Source organism: Trachymyrmex cornetzi, unplaced genomic scaffold (genome assembly GCF_001594075.2).
Source record: "Trachymyrmex cornetzi isolate Tcor2-1 unplaced genomic scaffold, Tcor1.1 scaffold665, whole genome shotgun sequence".
Taxonomy (NCBI): Eukaryota; Metazoa; Arthropoda; class Insecta; order Hymenoptera; family Formicidae; genus Trachymyrmex; species Trachymyrmex cornetzi.
The window spans coordinates 45,337-64,143 of record NW_017299987.1 but is presented as its reverse complement, the minus strand read 5'-3'; the positions used below and the strand labels follow the sequence as shown (position 1 = coordinate 64,143).

The window sequence follows — 18,807 nt, the reverse complement described above, 5'->3', positions numbered from 1 at the left end:
AAAAGATCTATAAACATCATACACAAAACAGTTTTGTACCATTAAGTGATCAGTTTAGTTAATAAATTCAACAAATTAATATTGTCGTGGTAACCAACGGTTTGATTGATTATATATCAATAAATAGTTTTTGTGTCAGCAACAAAACTTTGGTTATTGGTACAAAATATTTCAATCAGTGTGAATTTAATACTGTTTCCTTTTAATTTAATATTAAATGCCCATAGAAAATAAATATGTCTCAATGTTGGTTGATATATTGTAAAGAGAGAAAGGTTCATTATCAAGGAAGATTTACCGCATCAATTTGTTAGAATATATAGAATATGCAAAGTTTTCAATTCTTATGATTAATCTGATAGCTGCAAATAGAAGTATTTTGTGTTTTTGAACGTATTTCGTGTACTGCGCACCTTGACCAAAAAGCTACAACATTCTATGTTTTATAGATAATTATACTTTTTTGAACTTGAGACAACATATGCAGAGGATGCATATTCATGCTTATGATAAGTAGGCATTATAAGTAGGCATAATGTCTATGCAATAAAAATCGCATAAATTATTTTACGCTTCACATCGTTCTCTATAATCTTTTCTTGAATATTATTATTGTTGTGGAAAATCTATATATATTTCTTATCGTTTAATCTTACGAAGAGAACTTAGAAGATTCTATAAAGAATTTATTTTCCTTTCCTTCAGAATGGTATATTTTATGCAATATCAAAACGAATAAAAATTATGCGTAGAAACATAAAATATATATAGTACAGCAAAATATTAAATATGCAGCATTAAGAAAACATGGCGAAATGATAAGCACAAGTGCACGTTTTTTGAATTGTATTAAGATAACTCAAGGATGTAGAGATAATATGTATTTGCATAAATTGTGAAAATTCTGTTTCCTATTAGTTTAGAAGTTCGCGGCTTACTTATACGCACAGGATCGAGACAACTTCGATTCGTGAACTCACTAAGTCGTTAAACTAAGAGTTAAACTGAAAGGTAGAGTACTTACTTCTCCGTTATTAACAAGAATCCGTAAAATTGAAGAACGACAATTGTACATACATCGCATGTAGCAAATATCTACTACCGTTTAAGCATTCCGTCAAATTAGCGCCAAATTATGTGCAATTTGTAGCGATTCGCACACTTTGATTTTAAGAAAAGAAACCACTTCATTGGTGATAATAATGATTGCAAGCTCGAGAAACATAGTCTATTTAATTAAATTTTATACGAATTTTAGCGAATTGGGAATTTTTAATTTTAAACAATGGTTCAAATCACATGAATTGTGCATTATATAATTCTATATTTAACAAAATTTTTGAAATCGCCGTGCTATTGCAATTTCGCATAATCTTATTTATCTAATTGTTCTAATTACAGTTTTCGGTAATACGCATGTGTCTTTTATATTTTATGCATAGGATAAAGTCGTCTCTCACACATGGACGTCCTTTGGACGTTTCGACGCTCAGACGATGTACCAAAGATGTCCCGATGACGTCTGGCGAATGTCTTTTGGGCGTACCGCCTTCAAACGTCTAATGGACGTTGTTAGACCGTCTCGATAGGACGTAAAATGGACTTTTTATGGATGTTATTTGGACATATCCCAATAACATCCATAAAAAGTCCATTTTACGAATCGATGTCGATTCCATTGATTGCAAAATTGTATTGAAAATGAGAAAATGGTTTTAAAAATTGGAATTATATTAACTGAATTGCCGGAAAATTGTTTGAAAAATTGAAGATTTATACGATAAAATTGATATCTCTTAAACTCGATATAATAGATTAAAATATAATTAGTAAAATACACATTTCTATCCTTCATACTGTTTTTGAAGAAGGCTAACATACATTTGAAAGACGTTCTCTATTGTTATATGTAATTATTAATTGATTTCGTTTATTAATATTATATATTTGTATTTAATATATAATATAATGACCATAATTATGTAATTATTATAAAAATTAAATTGATTAATTATTTGAACTAATCTTATATACATATTTTGTACTATAATTATGATTGTATGTCCACATCATCTATGTCTACATCACTATATTGACGACTCAATAATGACAATAATAGTAATAATAATAATAATAATAATAACAATGATATTAATAATTATGATAATAATATTCAACGCTTATATGGACATATATATAGCGAACATTCCCGGGACATACAGCAGACGTCCTCTAGACATTTAATAGATGTCCTTAGGAAAAGACTTCAAAAGTCTTATTTAATTTAAAGAACATATCAAAACTCGAATTTCAAATGTATGTTCATAATGTATATAAAAAATATATTAAACACACATAATATTGAATTTTGTGATTCAGTCCCGAATATGTCTTTCGGATGTCTTATAGACATCGTATTGCAGCTAAAAGCGTCCTATGGACGTTCAGAACATTAGGATCTAACTAGGATATTTGAGGACATACAGCGAACGTCCAAAGGACGTCCATGTGTTGTGTGGGCTATTATGAAATACTGATTTTTTTAAAGGCTTATAATTTATTTAATTTACCTTCAATTTCTACCTTCATGTCAAATTTATGGGAAATATATTTAAGTTTAATAGCCAAAAGTTAGCAATCGATAATACCTATACTTTGTTGTATGTGAAATTTTTTTATCAAAAGTGCCGATTTTGATTATTCAAAAAAAAGATTTTTAATATGAGATACAAGGGTTTCCTTATATGATGTATTATCTCATAATAGGAAGCTCTCATAAAAGGAAAAAATAAAGATAAGCTTTTTGTACACACTTTTGTTATATTACATAAAACTAGGAATAAAAAATTTAAATGTTATACATAATAATTATATAATTTATCGATGTGTGTATGTGTGTGTGTGCGTGCGTGCGTGCGTGCGCGCGCGCGCGCGCGCGTATGGTAGTGTGTGTACGAGTATGTGTGTGAGAAATCTCAATAATAATAGAATCGTTATTCTTAACATATCGTTCAATAATATGCTTTAGGACAGTGCTCGGAATTAGTTGCCCATTTCGGACAGATTCCTGAGGCGACCTCCACTACTACTCGAAACTCGGCGGTCGAGCCGTCGATCGCTCACGTGACGCTGTGCCCCAAAAGCGTCGCGATACAAAAAGTATGCTGGGAGCATATCTTCCGGCAAATATTATTAAAATATTTTCTTTCCTACATGATTTTTATTTTAATAATTAAATTTTTTATTAACAAATTATGTGTATATTCTGCAATAATATAATAAGCAATAATATAGTAAATTTTAGTGGAATAGGCCTACTGGGAAACTACTTAAAAAAAAAAAAAACGCATCAACAATAGTACCTCAGAGATGATGTGGAAAGCTATTGGCTGCGTTCAGCAAAGAAAGCAGCTTTGCAACTGTTATAAAATTTTTCAATATGATTAGTCTTGCCCTTAGTTTCTCATTGGATCTAAATGTATAAACCAATCATATTCAAGAATTTTACAACAGTTGCAAAGCTGCTTTCTTTGCTGAACGCAGCCATTGTCCATATCGTAATTACAGTATTATAATAATTGCTTACTATATTATTGCTTATTATATTATTGCAGAATATACACATAAATTGTTAATAAAAAATTTAATTATTAAAATAAAAATTACGTAGAAAAGAAAATATTTTAATGATATTTGCCGGAGAGATATGCTCCCAGTATACTTTTTGTATCGCGACGCTCCTGATGGGGCACAGCGTCACGTGAGCGATCGGCGGCTCGGCCGCCGAGTTTCGAGTGGTAGTGGAGGTCGCCTCAGGAATCTACCCGTAATGGGCAATTAATTCCGAGCACTGCTTTAGGATATTGAATTGTTTAGATGCTCTCATTTTAACTATGAATACCCTGAGTATCTCATATTACGAATTCTACGCCTTGCAGTTTCACGATCACCAAACCTAATCTTTATAGTTAAACAAATCATTATATCACGTGTATTTTCCTATCAATACGATCTTACTCTATCGCTGCATGCAGACTGTATTACCCAATATTTATTTTTATATAATAAAGCAAGATTTAAAGACTAATATCTCACTAAAATTTAACAACTGCATCCAATTTCACAAATATTTTTTTACGACTACATACGTGATCTAATATGATGAATTTTCTATTAAACAGGTTTCACCCTAAGGCTGGCGTCCTATGAAGCGGAAATTTACAGCGGAACGGAACGGCGCAAACCAATTACAACTCTGCAGTCATTACTCGGCTTTCTTTTCTGCGACTGTGATTGGTCTCTCTGTTTCGTTCCGCTGTAAATTTCCGCTTATATGGGACGTCAGCTTATGAGTAAAAAGTTCATAATAGAACCAAATACATGCTCTTATTAGTTTAGCAGAAACACTGCTATCTCATATTAGCAACCTATCCCATAATAGGCGACCCCTATTCTAGACATTTCTAGACAACTTATCTACAAACTGCTAATCATTAATTCGATTAGAAATTAGCATGTCTAAATTAGCATGTGTCCACATTAAGCCAGAAATAAAATGATCGATCAATTTCGAATCAATATTGATTAACGTCGATTAATCAATCATTTCTGGCTGGTTGATTTGCTGACAAAATTGCCCAGTCCGGAAAATGTTAACTATTTGTACTATATTCTTAACTATATATATTCGCATTACAAATTTATGTTATTCCAATAAAGTTTGCCGATTTACAATAATTATCAAATCTTGGTCAGTTCTTGCCATCAATTTACTGGCAGATTATCAGCAACAATTTGTGCAACAATTTAAATTGTTAATTGTTAATTGTTATGTTTTATTGGTAGATTTATCAGATATCTGCCAATCAATAATTTGCTAACATTGAATATAATGTACAGAATTTGCATCAAATTTGCATAAAACGATGCCTTTTTATTAACAAAATTTGTTTTTAACAAACTTAACTAACTGGGGCCGTGTTCCAAAATTCACTGCCAGCGCTGAAAATCTACAGTTTACGTTACGTATACTATACATTTTCAGCATTGGCAGTGAATTTTGGAACACAGCCTGGGTATTACCGTCGCACCAAGGTTAAATGACATAAAACAGTATCGTTAAGAGAAGCATAGAAGCTTTTTGGTGTGCGCAGAAGCAATAGAGAATTCGTCACCGTCGGTTGGCCGGATGCGTGTGACGATAATCGGGCCAGTTACACAAGTCGGTCCACATACGCGAGACAATTTTGTTGCTCGTACGTGCGTTAATCCGACTCCAGTCTTTTTGCCTATAGTGAAACTATTTCCATAGGCAAGGACGATTATATATCTTAATCAAAATGAGATGAAAATAAGAAAAGTGAGCAAATTCACTAGCATATTTATAATTTAATTGGTCAACACCTAGTGAATTTCCTTATATAGTTTTGTGGTTTCCACAAAACTATATAATATTCGTCATTTCAAAATATACAATCGATCCCATAGGTCATATTAGATTGGACTGTACACATGTCTTATCAGACAAGATACGTGGACGTTATTGATTGGACAAATCAGTAACTAGATCGGAAGGACCTAACTCCTTAAAAGAGGGACTACCAGGATTCGAGCGAGCAGAACGCGATAAACTCTTTCAGAGAATACGTGGCTGGCACGATAAAGTGAAAAACGAGGCATCATGTTCGTGACCGAAGTTTTGGCGATTCTAACTGTTTTTCTTATTATTTTCATATTAGGAAGGAGAACAAAGCGTCCGCCAGGTAATTTATTTATTAATATTTTGATCTTTATGAGAGTGAATTCAAAAATAAAGATAGCACCATGTTCTGTGAAATTAAATTTTATACATATCTAATACTTAATTTTTTATTTCAATTTTTCGATTATTGGGAGAGAGAGAAAATATTTAATAATAACTAAAATATTTCTCGCGCAAAGGAAATATCTTTTATTTGTTAACATAGTAAAATTGAATGTTACACTTTGATAGAAAATGTATAAAGGAGAAATTAGAAAAGATCTGTGTTAAATTAATCGATATATTAAAACTCGAAACGCGATTGTATTAAAAATTATGATAGAGATATATAACATGTGTTCTCTTTCTATCCAAGTAATTAAATAAAATTAAAAAATTAGCATTAATTCTTACATAATTTTCTTATCCTGGTAGCAAGCTGACGTCAAAATGACGTAGCTTGCTACCTGGATATTATGGTAATTATGGATATTATGCAGAGATTTGCTAGATATACTCTAGATTTTTAATTATTAAGTTTTTAGATTTTTTTCATTTTAATATTTTATTTCATTATTATTATTTTCTTGTTGGAAAAAATTAATGGAAACGTTAATTTATAAATTCATAAAAGTAGGCATTCCACGAAAATTTTAAATAATAAGCATAAATTAAATGCCTGTAATAATTTGTGTAATCATATTATATTTATCAGAGCTGTTTTTACATAAAATATGCAAAACTTTTGTTGCATGTTATTATTATTGAGAGAGAAAAGCAGCATGTTTTTGTATAAAAATGTGTAATTAACTTTTTTCCGTCGAAAATTCATCAAAATTTTCAATTAACGGTTCAGTCTCTTTGTGTAAATTACTAAATTTATATTGTACATTGTTGACGAAATATGTATGAAATAATTTTCTACTGCGCTTTCAACAAATTTAAAACAAAGTACAAAATTGTGCGTGTTACACATTGGATGAGATAGAAGATAATTTAACGTTTGAAGATAATTCAAGGTAAACTTAAAATTGACTTCATCACAATTACAATTATAAAGAGAATGCAAAATACGGAAGATAAATACGGAAGAGATAAATACGATTAAATTTATAGATGATCGAAAACACCAAATTACCCAACAACACAAAGTATCCAAAAGAGAGACATAAGACGTCTTTGGCGCCTAAAAGACGTCTTAAAGACGTCTTATGTCTCAATGTGTTGTCTGGGTAATTTGGTGTTTTCGATCATCTATAAATTTAATCGTAAATTTATATATATAGTTAACAGGTCTGTCTAGTCTAAAATGACATATCACAAATAGAAATCGACAAATTGCCAATATATAAGCGTTATTATTTTTTCGTTGAAATCTATTTTTCAACAAATTATCTTAAACGCTTATATATTTTCATTTATTAAATGTCTCGATCTTTATTTAAAATCAATACAGAATAAAATCCGCTTAAAATAACACATCACAAATAGAAATCGGCAAATTGCCAATATGTAAATGTTACTTTTTTCCATTGAAATATATTTTTCAACAAATCATTTTAACGCTTATATATTTTTATTTATTAAATGTCTTGATTTAAAATCAATACAGAATAAAATCCACACTTTGTAATCAGAAAGCATTAAAATACAATGTTTTATATTTACAAAGAAAGTCGACGTGTTGGAAGTCAATGTATGTTTCAATGAGAGCCCGATGTATTAGGTATACTTTTTGAGAATATAAAAATAAATCGCTTTGTTAAAAATAAATCAATTACATTGCGTGATAACTACGCAAAATAATTGTTAATTGCTTTCAGTGATAAAAATAATCAATATAAAATCAGCAAATAATTTTAAAAGATAATTGTTTTTAAAGATTAGAACAAGTGGAATATATAATATGCAATAATATACGCGATATCGTTATCGCGTATATTATTGCATATTATATATTCCACTTGTTCTAATCTTTAAAAACAATTATCTTTTAAAATTATTTGCTGATTTTATATTGATTATTTTTATCACTGAAAGCAATTAACAATTATTTTGCGTAGTTATCACGCAATGTAATTGATTTATTTTTAACAAAGCGATTTATTTTTATATTCTCAAAAAGTATACATTTTCAAAAATGACGATTAGTTCGTACTAATCGTCATTTTTGAAAATTGCTAATTTTAAGAATACATTTGAGAAAAATATGAATTTTGAAGAATTCAACATAAAGAAATATTTTTTTGGAATTGTTAATATAATAGTTAAGTATCTAATTCCCACATTCAAGAAACCATAATTTTTAGGTCCCTTTCCTTGGCCGATTTTTGGAAATCGCTATTATTTAGAAAAATTAACGCGTAAATTCGGTGGGCAACACCTCGCATTTCTGGAACTCAGCAAGATATACAATAGCAACATCATAAGTTTACGTTTGGGTACCGATGATGTAATTGTTGTCACAAACAGTAAGCTTGTACACGAAGTGTGCCTTAGCGAAACCTACGACGGACGCCCGTGGAATGAGTTTACAAAATTACGAAACATGGGCATGAAAAAAGGTAAATGAGTTTACAAAATTACGAAACATGGGAATGAAAAGAGGTAACGAATCCGGTCGGAATTCGTTACATTAGTTTGAAGGTTTTATTTTGAAAATCGAGAGAGAGAGAGAGAGAGAGAGAGAGAGAGAGAGAGAGAGAGAGAGATATTTTATGTTCTTATATATTTCAATAATATAAAGAATTGTAATCTCATCAAACATATACAGATCATTGATCAATATTTTAAATATTTATGTATATATGTTTAATGAAATTATAATAAATAAATTCGATTCGCGCTATAAAGATAGAAAGCTGATAGACAGAAAGATTATAGCGAGGAGGTAACCACTAACTAAAATTTTGTCCCACAGATTACATGATTTCATTTGATTTCATACAATTTGATCTTATTACAAATAATTTTCTACACTACATATGAAATCATTTGAGGAAATAAACGATTTTATTTAATATTACGCAATGATTTCTCGCAATTGCATATGTAATTATCGGATTATACATAGAGATTTCATATGAATTTTATAATAATTTCGGGAACTCTGTCCCACGATTACATTAAGTGATTACCCCCTCGGATTATAAGAACCCTTAAAGACTCCTGATTAATCAGAAATCATTGGAATCAGGGATCACGTTGAACGACGGCGCGGAATGGAAGGAATTGCGTTCTTGGTCAGTGCGTACTCTAAGGAGCGTTGGTTTCGCCAAGCAAACAATGATGGAGCTGATCGTGGAAGAGATGACGCTCATGATGGAAAGACTGGCAAACGGTGGCGTGCAACAAATACAATCCGCATTCGCACCTGCCGTGATAAATGTCCTCTGGATGCTGATTACAGGACAGAAACCATCCGAGAATCTCCCAAGGTATGTTATACATGTGTGAAATCGTCGACGGAACAATTGAAAAATACACTTCCTCAGCGATGCGGCACTTCCGCGGATTTACTTCCGGAGAACTCGAGAAAGGAAGTTGCGATCGCGCGTTGTCTCATGATTCCGTGATTACTTGCAGGTTGCAGAAATTCCTGAAGCTGATGGAGCGTCGTGCAGAAAAGTTCGATCTTACCGGTGGTATTCTAGTCGCTTTCCCCTGGCTACGTTACATCGCGCCGGAGATGTCGGGTTACAACTTCCTTGTCAAGTTAAACAATAACCTTAAGAACTTCCTAATGGTGCGTAAGTTCGATATGTTAATTCAATTTTTCAGCTTTCTTTTAACGCGACACATATTTCGAATCTGCAGGATACTATCAATGAGCACAAGGAACTATACGTCAAGGGAAATGAAACAGACTTTATTGATTTATTCCTCCAGGAGATGTACAACAGCGTAGAGGAGCAGAGAGATAAAGTTTCTGTGTTTTCAGGTGCGTGCCCATAGTTGCTTTCTATTAACGAGCGACGTCCAGAAAACGCTTCTTCTCGCAATCTTCTCGGGTGTTCGCAAGGAAATTAACACTTCCTCCCGCGTGCCCAGCCAGTGCGTTAATGAAAGCACCGTGTACGTGAGAGAAAGCGTTCTCTTCGCGAGTCCGCTCGTCCGACATACGCGCGATCATCTCTTCTGTTCTATTCAGACGACAATCTACTTGTAACGTTGCTCGACTTCTTCATCGCCGGCATCAGCACCACAACAGCAACATTGGATAATCTCTTCTTGCAAATGGCCAATCACCAGGACGTACAACGCAAACTATACGAGGAAATCAACGACGTGATCGGTTCCCATAGGCTTCCCAAACTGGAAGATAGAATCAAGTATAACAACATAATTTTTACTTTAAATTTTAAAAGGAGCACAATATGCTTCTTTAAATTAAACAATTTCAAGTAAAAATATACAAATTTATAGACTCCTTAAATTAATACAATGAAAGTAACGGCAAAATACAACTGGGCGTTAGAAGTCAGCGCTGGATATTATATTGCGCAAAGCTATCTGATACCTATTATCGTATACGAATGTGCAAGACGATTCGACAGATCGACAGATTTTATAGTGCGATAAGCGGTAATTTTTTATTGCTGAGGATGGCTCAAATAGTAAGCCGAAACGTACAAAATTGAATTTGTGACATATTAATAGGTATCAGTTAGCTTTGCACAATATAATATCCAGCGCTGACTCCTAACACCCAGTTGTATCTTGCCGTTACTTTCTTTAAATTAATTTTTTGTAGGGGGCATTGTTTCTCTCTTATACCCAAGCAGAACAACAAGTCATTATATCAAAATGACTCCAAAATGATGATTGAAAGTCATTTTTCAATCATTTCCGATTCATTTTAATATTATTTTGACGTTATCGTGACTTTGCTTGGGTACAACTCTCCTATTCGAGAAATTACTCAAACGTTCAATTTACGTTGAATTTCAAATTGATTATATAGAATGCCCTTCACGGAAGCAATAATAACAGAGTGTCAACGTTTATTTCACGTCACACCTGTAATCGGGCCACGTCGCGTTCTTAAGGATACAATTCTCGGTAACTACAAGATACCCAAGAATACTACTGTTTTGATGAATATGTATTCAAACAATATGGATCCGGATTTTTTCCCTGACCCGACTTCATTTAGACCGGAGAGGCACATAAACGAGAATGGTGTTTATCAACAGCACGAGAATATTATACTATTCGGAAAAGGTTAGTATAAATCATACTAAATATTCCTTTAATTTAAACGTTCTTTATGAGAAACGAACTTTACGAGATTTTTACAAAAGGATAATAACAACTATGAACAACTCAGACGTCGCGAAAATTCTTTTGCGAAACGGAAGTGATTGCTTCGTTATTGATACGTGCTTAATTAAACTATTCTTGTATGCACACCGTGATGTATGTACATAATTACGATAACACTTTCTTGTTTTCTTTCCGGGTGCTTCTCGACTGAAAGGTCAGGTATATGCCTTTCACGTTAAGGAAAAAGGTGAACGATACTCTCTTAATTTAACACTCGCGCGAAATCGTTTGCCCAATGAATAATTGTGATCAAGTTGAAATCTCGTAAATCGATTTTACAATACAAAGAAAAATATATTTTTTTTTCTCTCAGGAAAAAGAAGGTGCCCCGGAGAAGCTTTGGCAAAATCGGCTACGTTTCTTTTCTTTGTCGGGATAATGCAAAAGTTTCAATTACTTCCAGAGCCAGGTAAAGGATCTATTCAAACAGAACCAAAGAGAGGACTTATACACGGACCAAAGCCTTATAAAATGTTAATTGTTCCGAGATAAGAAAACATATATTATTCACAATATCTATAAGATATGTTAAAAATTCTTAGCAATTGAAATTAATTTTATTAATTTTATCATTGACAATTATTATCGATTACGTTAGATCATAATCTTTCGTTTTTTATTACATTGTTATATTTTATTACATTTTTTGAAATATGTGTATATGTATATAAAAAAAAAGTAAAAGAAAAAATATGTATAAGCAGATTTTACACATTAATTTGCATCTGCTCTTTTTTTTCAAAAATTCTATTTTTTAAAAATAGTATTAAATCACTATGTAAAATAGTATACTGTACAAGAATTTACTGATATATAATATGTATGAATGTTATACTATGAATGTAAATATAAGCTTTACTAGTGATTAAAGTATTGCATAATAAACGCATTTTGTTATAATTTTATTACAAGACTGTTTCAATATATTTTATTACAATTTTATTACAAGATCGATTTTTCAAGCTTCTGTCTTTTCGCGTGCTGAAACAAGACACCAAGCCAAGTTCCGATATCATGTTAGATGGAGAGAAAAGTATCGGCTATACATCCATACTTAATTCCTTCAAGTGAAACACACGATGCATCTTTCTTCTATATTAGATCGCGTGAGAGCTAGTAAATTGCTAGAAATGTGCGCGGTATTTCTATTAACTTACGTTGATTTATTGATTGTCATCTACCTTTCTCATACTCTAGCATTTCAAATCGCACGAATATTAGTAAATAGTCAAAATCACATATTCTTGCTTGTTTGTCATGAAAAGTTCTATAATGCCACGTACTGAGAATAAAATATACTTTAGATGTATTTTATTAAAAATAATATTAGAAATAATTTTTAAAATTTCATTAAAAAAATATTAAAAATAATTTTTTAAATCTTTAATTTGAAAATTATATCTAATTATGAGACAATATAACTCCTGTCTAAGGAAGCACTTTCGTTCGTAGTCTCTCTGCATCTCTGTTATACGGAAAGAATGGTTTTATTTAAATAAAATTATATCGATAAGGGCTATACGAACCAAAAGAAGGTTTTATTTAAGTACTTAAAAATTTAATTAGATACAGATTTGAAAATAGCTTTGTTAGACTATCGAAGCAATTAGTAAGCAAAATTGATCTTTCTGTGTATATAAGTAGACCACGTACTGTATTATCGCTTCAAGTTAAACGCTCCAGTACTTTGTAATACTTTGTATATGGTAATTTGTAATCGACTTGCTTCGTATTATGCATAATGTGTTATGCGCATTACGTGGTCACGTATTACGCGTAGCGCGAGCTGTTTGAGACAAAAAGATCCATTTCCGTTAACTGATCTCGTACATGGCGCGGCGCGGTGGTTCGACGTTTGCGAATAACGTTTATTGATTCTATGCCGTGAAAGTTTTGCTTTTACTCGCACGTTTTACGAGTTCAACGAAATCAAGCCCCTTCGCAGAAGTCCAAATGTGCCGTCATGTGTGCTCGCGCGGGTCACGTGGGGATCATCGTCACAACTGGATCTTCTCGTGAGCTTGAGGTAATACGGTTTCGGTGACACAGTAAAACCGTCGTAGCCGTTTAGATTCGGTTTGCTGTGCTCGGCTGAGATCTCTATGTCGAAGTAATGCACAACGTAGGTAAAGAACAGGAACAACGTGGAGCGTGCCAGCTGCTCGCCCAAACAGCGTCTCTTGCCTGAAATGGGAAACAATCGCCCGCATTCACGCGATTAGTTCCAAACAATGACGAATTGATTATCTTTCGCATATCTTTGCGAAGGTTGAAAAATTTGCGTAATATAAAAAGAGAGAAAAAAAAGTGACTGGAATAGAAATGACATTTGCGTGAATAATGATTGCGAAAGTGAAACATTAACAGCTACATTTCGACGAGTTGATTGCATCTCTTGTAGCTTCCTTTATTGAAATTTACCTAAACCGAAAGGTAAACCGTAGTTGTTCCGACGGAATTGTCCCTGCTCGTCTAGAAATCGTTGCGGTCGGAATTCGTTCGGTCGTTCCCAGTACGCCTTGTCGTTGTGAGCACTATGATAGTCAAAGAGAATAACCGTATCCTACAAAATAACGATATATTGTTGTAGTTTAGGCGCATAATAAAATACAATTTTAAATGCAATATGATTTATCGGTAATTAATCGACAAACTTTGATATTTCACACGCACAGATATTTTATTTCATCTTCTTAAGGATAAACTGAAAAAAAATCAATAAAAGTACGAAATGCGTGCATAATTTATTTTAGAAATAAATATATTCCCATACAGCACAGAGGAAGGTTGACGCAATTTTGCAATATTGCAGATTACAATGTAACATTGCAGAAATACTACAAAAATGTAAATTAACAATTTGCCTGCAAAATGTCAGTAATATGCCTGTAATGTTCCACAAACATTGCAAAACTGTAATTCTTTCATTGTTACAATAATAATAATATAAAAATATAAGTTTTTGCAATATTTATATGTAGTACAGTCTTTTAGTTTGTAGTTTAACAGCCGTTTTTTTTATGATATAATAATTAATATAACCCATTTTATATTTAAATAAAAAATTTATTGATCTATTATTTGACGACTATTTCATTAGCTAAGTTTTACATTTATTTTAAATATGAAATCGAAAGATTGTATAAGATTGTATAAGATTGTATAAGTTTGGATACAGTCAATGCATCATTATCGGATAAGACGATAAGCAATTAAGCTGCTGAAAACGATTTATTGAAATATTAATTATGTGATCGATGATGTGTTTATGCCTTTCAATTGACTCTTTATGCGATTTCAATTGACTCGGAATGGTTTCGAGTTAAAAAGAATCACTGCGATTAACTTAATCTATGATTAACTTACGACAAGCGACTCTATTATTATGTTAATGTGGATAATATTTGTGTAGTTTGTTCGGGGCACACACATACATGCTTTATCCTTACGAATAAATTTATCCTTCAGAGTTAATACTACATTTATTAGAATATTATTTATGGATTATCATAAAAAATTGCTTTATTACTATAAAATTAAAATTAGTAAGATACAGTGTACAGAAAATAGTTTTCATTTCAGAGTTTTCGTAAAAAATTTATCCAAATACATAATTACATTGCAATATTGCTGGAACGTTTCGTTGTAGCAATATAATAAAAAGCGGACATCTTAACATTGTTGAAATCTTGCAGCAATGATTTAGCAATATTTCACAACTACCATGCAATATTGCAATGTTTCAGTGAAATCATTCTGCAATGTTTCTGCAATCTTTCTGTGCTGTATGGGTTGAAGAGAGAAAGAGAAAGGGACACTTTAGAAAGATTAATTCCTATTTATCGAAACTTAATTGTTAGCGTATCTATAATCAAAAACATTTATTACCTTGGGTATTCGATAACCATTTAAAAAAACATCCTTTGCAGTTGTGTGAGGTACGCCGAGTGGAGCCAAAATCAGATATCTTTGTGCCTACAGTAAATATATTAATTTCGCACTTATATCGTTTACGTTGTTACTATGATAATAGGGAGTTTGTGCAATAACGTGGATTCAGATACAGTAGTGAACGCTTTCACAGAAAGTCACGTTATTCCTTTTTTAATTAGTTGTTAAAAAGAAGATAACGTGACCTTAGCATTCACGACCGTATCTGGATAAACAGTAGTGCAAAAACTTCCTATTATTTTATTTAAGCACTACGACATTATCGTTTTCTCAATTATCATTATCTATTTTTATCGATGTTTATATTGTTTTATTAGATTATATTTAATAGTTTTATTTAAACCTCTTATATTTATTATAGATACTGTATAAACACGTTAATTGAATCATCAAAGCAATTATCTTTTAATGAATATTTTTTCTGACCGCTTAAATTATTATTGAAATCAAATAAATTATTTTTTTTTAGAAAACACTCTAATAGGTTTAAAAGTTTTTTAAAATATTGAAATGTTTAAGACATCCCAATAACATTTATTGTTACAATGAGATTTTTCTTGAAAATATTAGCTGTCGAATAATTATATACTTCGTCGTGACAGGTTTGTAGGTATATAACAGTCTCTATATTTTCTGTAGTTTATATCTCTCTTTCTTACATTACCTCGGCTAAGAAAGCTTCCGTTATTGGCAAGGATGGTAAATCATCCTCAGTTGGAGCTCGTGACCTACCAACGACACTATCCAATTCAGCCTGAAGTACTCTCAACCATTCGGGATTCAGTGATAGGAAGAGAAATATATTCGCTAAAGTGTCACTGGTTGTCTTTGACCCGGCCAAGAAAAGATCAAGGCACAGTACCAATAAATTCTCACCTGCGGTGTGAAACATGCGGCGCACGTGTGTCAACAGTAATTTATTACTTACTTCTTATTTCGTAATTACGTCGCCGTACAACGTGCAAATTTACTTATTAATTTGAGAGAAGAAAAATATTTAACACGATTGTATGCTCTTTGTGTATTTATAGTTTCAATTATCGTTACAAAATACAGGCATAATTTCAAAAAGATTCGTCTTTCGAAATTATTAAATTTGCAAAAGAGAATCTCGGACAACTTCAATAATCAATTCAAGGGAATTTCGGAACAAATAAAATTTAGTATACATAAATCAGATAAGATTATTAATTTAATTAAATAATAGGCAAGAAAGCTCCTAGTTTAGGTAAGTTTGACATTGTACGGTGTATTAACAGTTAACTTACGATCAAAAACCGTATCTTCATTCTCATCGTGTTTACAAATTTCCAAAAGAAACGCATCAATCAAATCACGTGGCGGATCATTGGATAGCTTCCTCTCGTGTATCTTGATCTCCTCGTCGAGGAAACGCCACAGATTCTCTAGAATCTCCATCAGCTCTTCGTATCCTGATAGTTCCGGGATCACGAAACGTAGAAAAGGCATCTGCGAAACCACTCCACCCATGGTATCCATTAATCTAATGTAAAATATCAAAAACGATATTTAATTTTATAAAAATAATTATCTGCAGTATCTTATTGAGTTTTATTAAACAATAAGATCTCTCATCAGAATTTACTTGAAGGCATCGTGAACCAACGTAAGCGCTTCTTGTAGCTTTTGGTCCTCGTACTCGAATTTGTGCCCAGCGATCATGAACCACAGCGAATTGATCACCGCGACATCGAAAGCAGTGTGCATCGTCACCGCGCCACTCTCGCTCATTTCTTGCAGATGATCAATGAGATTTTGAGCCTCCAGAACCAATTGTTCTTTCATAACTGACTGACCTATACCGAACGTCCGCAGATGCCGCATCGTAAATCTACGCGTTCGTGCCCACATGGTGCCCTCAGTGAACAGAACACCTTGAATAATAAACGCTGCTTTAATAACGCAACTGTCACACACACACACACACACACACACACACACACACACACACACACACACACACACACACACACACACAGATATCAAAGACTTTATTTTTTGTGTCAAATTGTTGTTAAAACAGTGGATAATTTTCAAAATCTTTAGCATATTAATTTCAAACGTTAGGAATTAATTTCGTTTACTATATATACATAACTGCGTACCCTTTCTCTTCCCGAACGATCGTACTCTAAAGAAAAATCCATCCGGCCGGTTATTGAATTCGTCTTGAAGAAGAGCCTTCTTCACCAAATCATACGTTGAAATCACCACCACCTTTTGAACTCCAAGCTTTAATCCTATTACAGGTCCATACGTACGCTCCAGGTCTTGCATAGCTAGATAAATGTATCCATGTTTCAAGCGTAGCCGTGCGAATTTCAGAAAACATCCGAATAATGGTATCCACAGTGGGCCTATATAGCAAATATTTGTGACACAGAGTGTTACATAATCAAAGACATTAATATAAAGTCTTTGATAGTTTCACTCAGCAAAAATATAAAAGATCATTACGTATAACTCGTTACTTGTCAAATGTTAATATTGAGCCCGTTAATTGAATTTTTAGATCTAGAGGAATATTTTATCTCACAAAAGAAAACCTCCAAAGAAAACATTAAAACAGTTGCAAATTAAACATTCTGCTGAATGCGGTCATTATTAGATAGAGTATTGTTATATTTAAACTTTAAATTATAATTCTTATAAAGAGTAAAATAAAATTAATTTTAATAATTGCCTGAGATTTAAGCGCATCAGACATCATTTTTAAGACATCATATGTATGATTATAATGATCATTATTTTCCCATTTGTCACAAGATAACATTGAATAATAAACTGAGTATTTAATAATATTTTTGTTGATATATATGACATTAAAAATAAAACTTTAAATTAGATTAACGTAAGTAGAAAATAAAAAATTTCGATGATAAATTTCTCTCACAAATTTATCTCGGAAATAAGTTCCATTTAAGAAGAAAAAGTGATATCATCTATGACAAAACTGTGTGAATTCTAGAAATAAATTAAATACTTAAAACTCTATACGCTCTTCAAGGTCCTATAACTTTCTCTCGAAAGATCGGCTTTCTGAATTAGATACTTTCAGAGAAATTAACTTGTAATGTCTGTGGCAAGACATCTTTTAATCTATTAGCATCTCTTTACAGCGTGAAATACTTTACAGCGTCAAATATGTATATGATAACCGCAAAAATGCAGTAATCGTGTGAACGTTTGGGCACTAATTGCTCGTAAATTGAATACTTTGCGAGTGTTACATTATTATTGAGTTTTGCGCTTCACTTACCAGGTGGATAATTTCTCGGTTTAATACAATCACAGATGCAGTAGAGACAAACGAAGATGGAGAAAAAAATAATCGTCAAACACAGCATGTTCCAAGATGCATCACTTGGTAACTTCTACAATAGTTTATATAGATCTGTGCTCTCTATACATATACATGCTCACAATATATATACATATTTACATATATAACAAAGCGAGCGTATAAGTTGCTAGTCATAACAATTCTTATCGGGACAACCCTTACGACCCGAAACAAAAATATCGTTCTCCGACTGTCATTTTAGCGTATGTATCCTGGAATCTAGATACTGAAACGTGACAATATTTTTCTTTTGTAATTTAACTGAGATATTTTTGACATATAATATTAAATAAATTTGGCGTTGATAAAAAATAGCTAAAATCCATACTTCTAATTGCATTAACATGAAAATTCGTTTTTTTTTTTTTAATAATATCTCAAGTAAAAGTATTAATTTTTTAAATTTAAACTACGTGCGTCAACTATT

The 18,807-nt window shown here is 32.1% G+C and overlaps 2 protein-coding genes across 5 annotated transcripts; one reads left to right on the top strand and one right to left on the bottom strand.

The window, feature by feature from the left end:
* Positions 1-931: 931 nt before the first annotated feature.
* LOC108767184 (probable cytochrome P450 305a1) lies at positions 932-11,557 on the top strand. 2 transcript variants are annotated; one of them, XM_018516921.1, is made up of 10 exons: positions 932-1,011; positions 5,045-5,255; positions 5,488-5,762; positions 8,050-8,304; positions 8,937-9,177; positions 9,326-9,485; positions 9,557-9,680; positions 9,891-10,071; positions 10,704-10,963; positions 11,379-11,557. In XM_018516921.1, exons 3-10 carry the CDS (start codon positions 5,681-5,683, stop codon positions 11,555-11,557), a joined length of 1,482 nt encoding a protein of 493 aa, XP_018372423.1. In that variant the 5' UTR covers positions 932-1,011; positions 5,045-5,255; positions 5,488-5,680. The 2 variants fall into 2 exon arrangements, with proteins under 2 accessions (XP_018372423.1, XP_018372422.1); XM_018516920.1 differs by lacking the exon at positions 5,045-5,255.
* Positions 11,558-12,654: 1,097 nt separating this feature from the next.
* On the bottom strand, positions 12,655-18,448 carry LOC108767187 (methyl farnesoate epoxidase). Of its 3 annotated transcripts, none has more exons than XM_018516924.1 (8): positions 18,297-18,448; positions 17,143-17,394; positions 16,623-16,911; positions 16,285-16,520; positions 15,681-15,892; positions 14,954-15,040; positions 13,487-13,628; positions 12,655-13,249 (listed from the first exon to the last, which is right to left on the bottom strand). In XM_018516924.1, the coding sequence occupies exons 1-8, from the start codon at positions 18,382-18,384 to the stop codon at positions 12,978-12,980; spliced, it is 1,578 nt and encodes a 525-aa protein (XP_018372426.1). In that variant the 5' UTR covers positions 18,385-18,448; the 3' UTR covers positions 12,655-12,977. The 3 variants fall into 3 exon arrangements, with proteins under 3 accessions (XP_018372426.1, XP_018372427.1, XP_018372428.1); XM_018516925.1 differs by having other exon boundaries at positions 16,644-16,911; XM_018516926.1 differs by having other exon boundaries at positions 16,677-16,911.
* Positions 18,449-18,807: the final 359 nt, after the last annotated feature.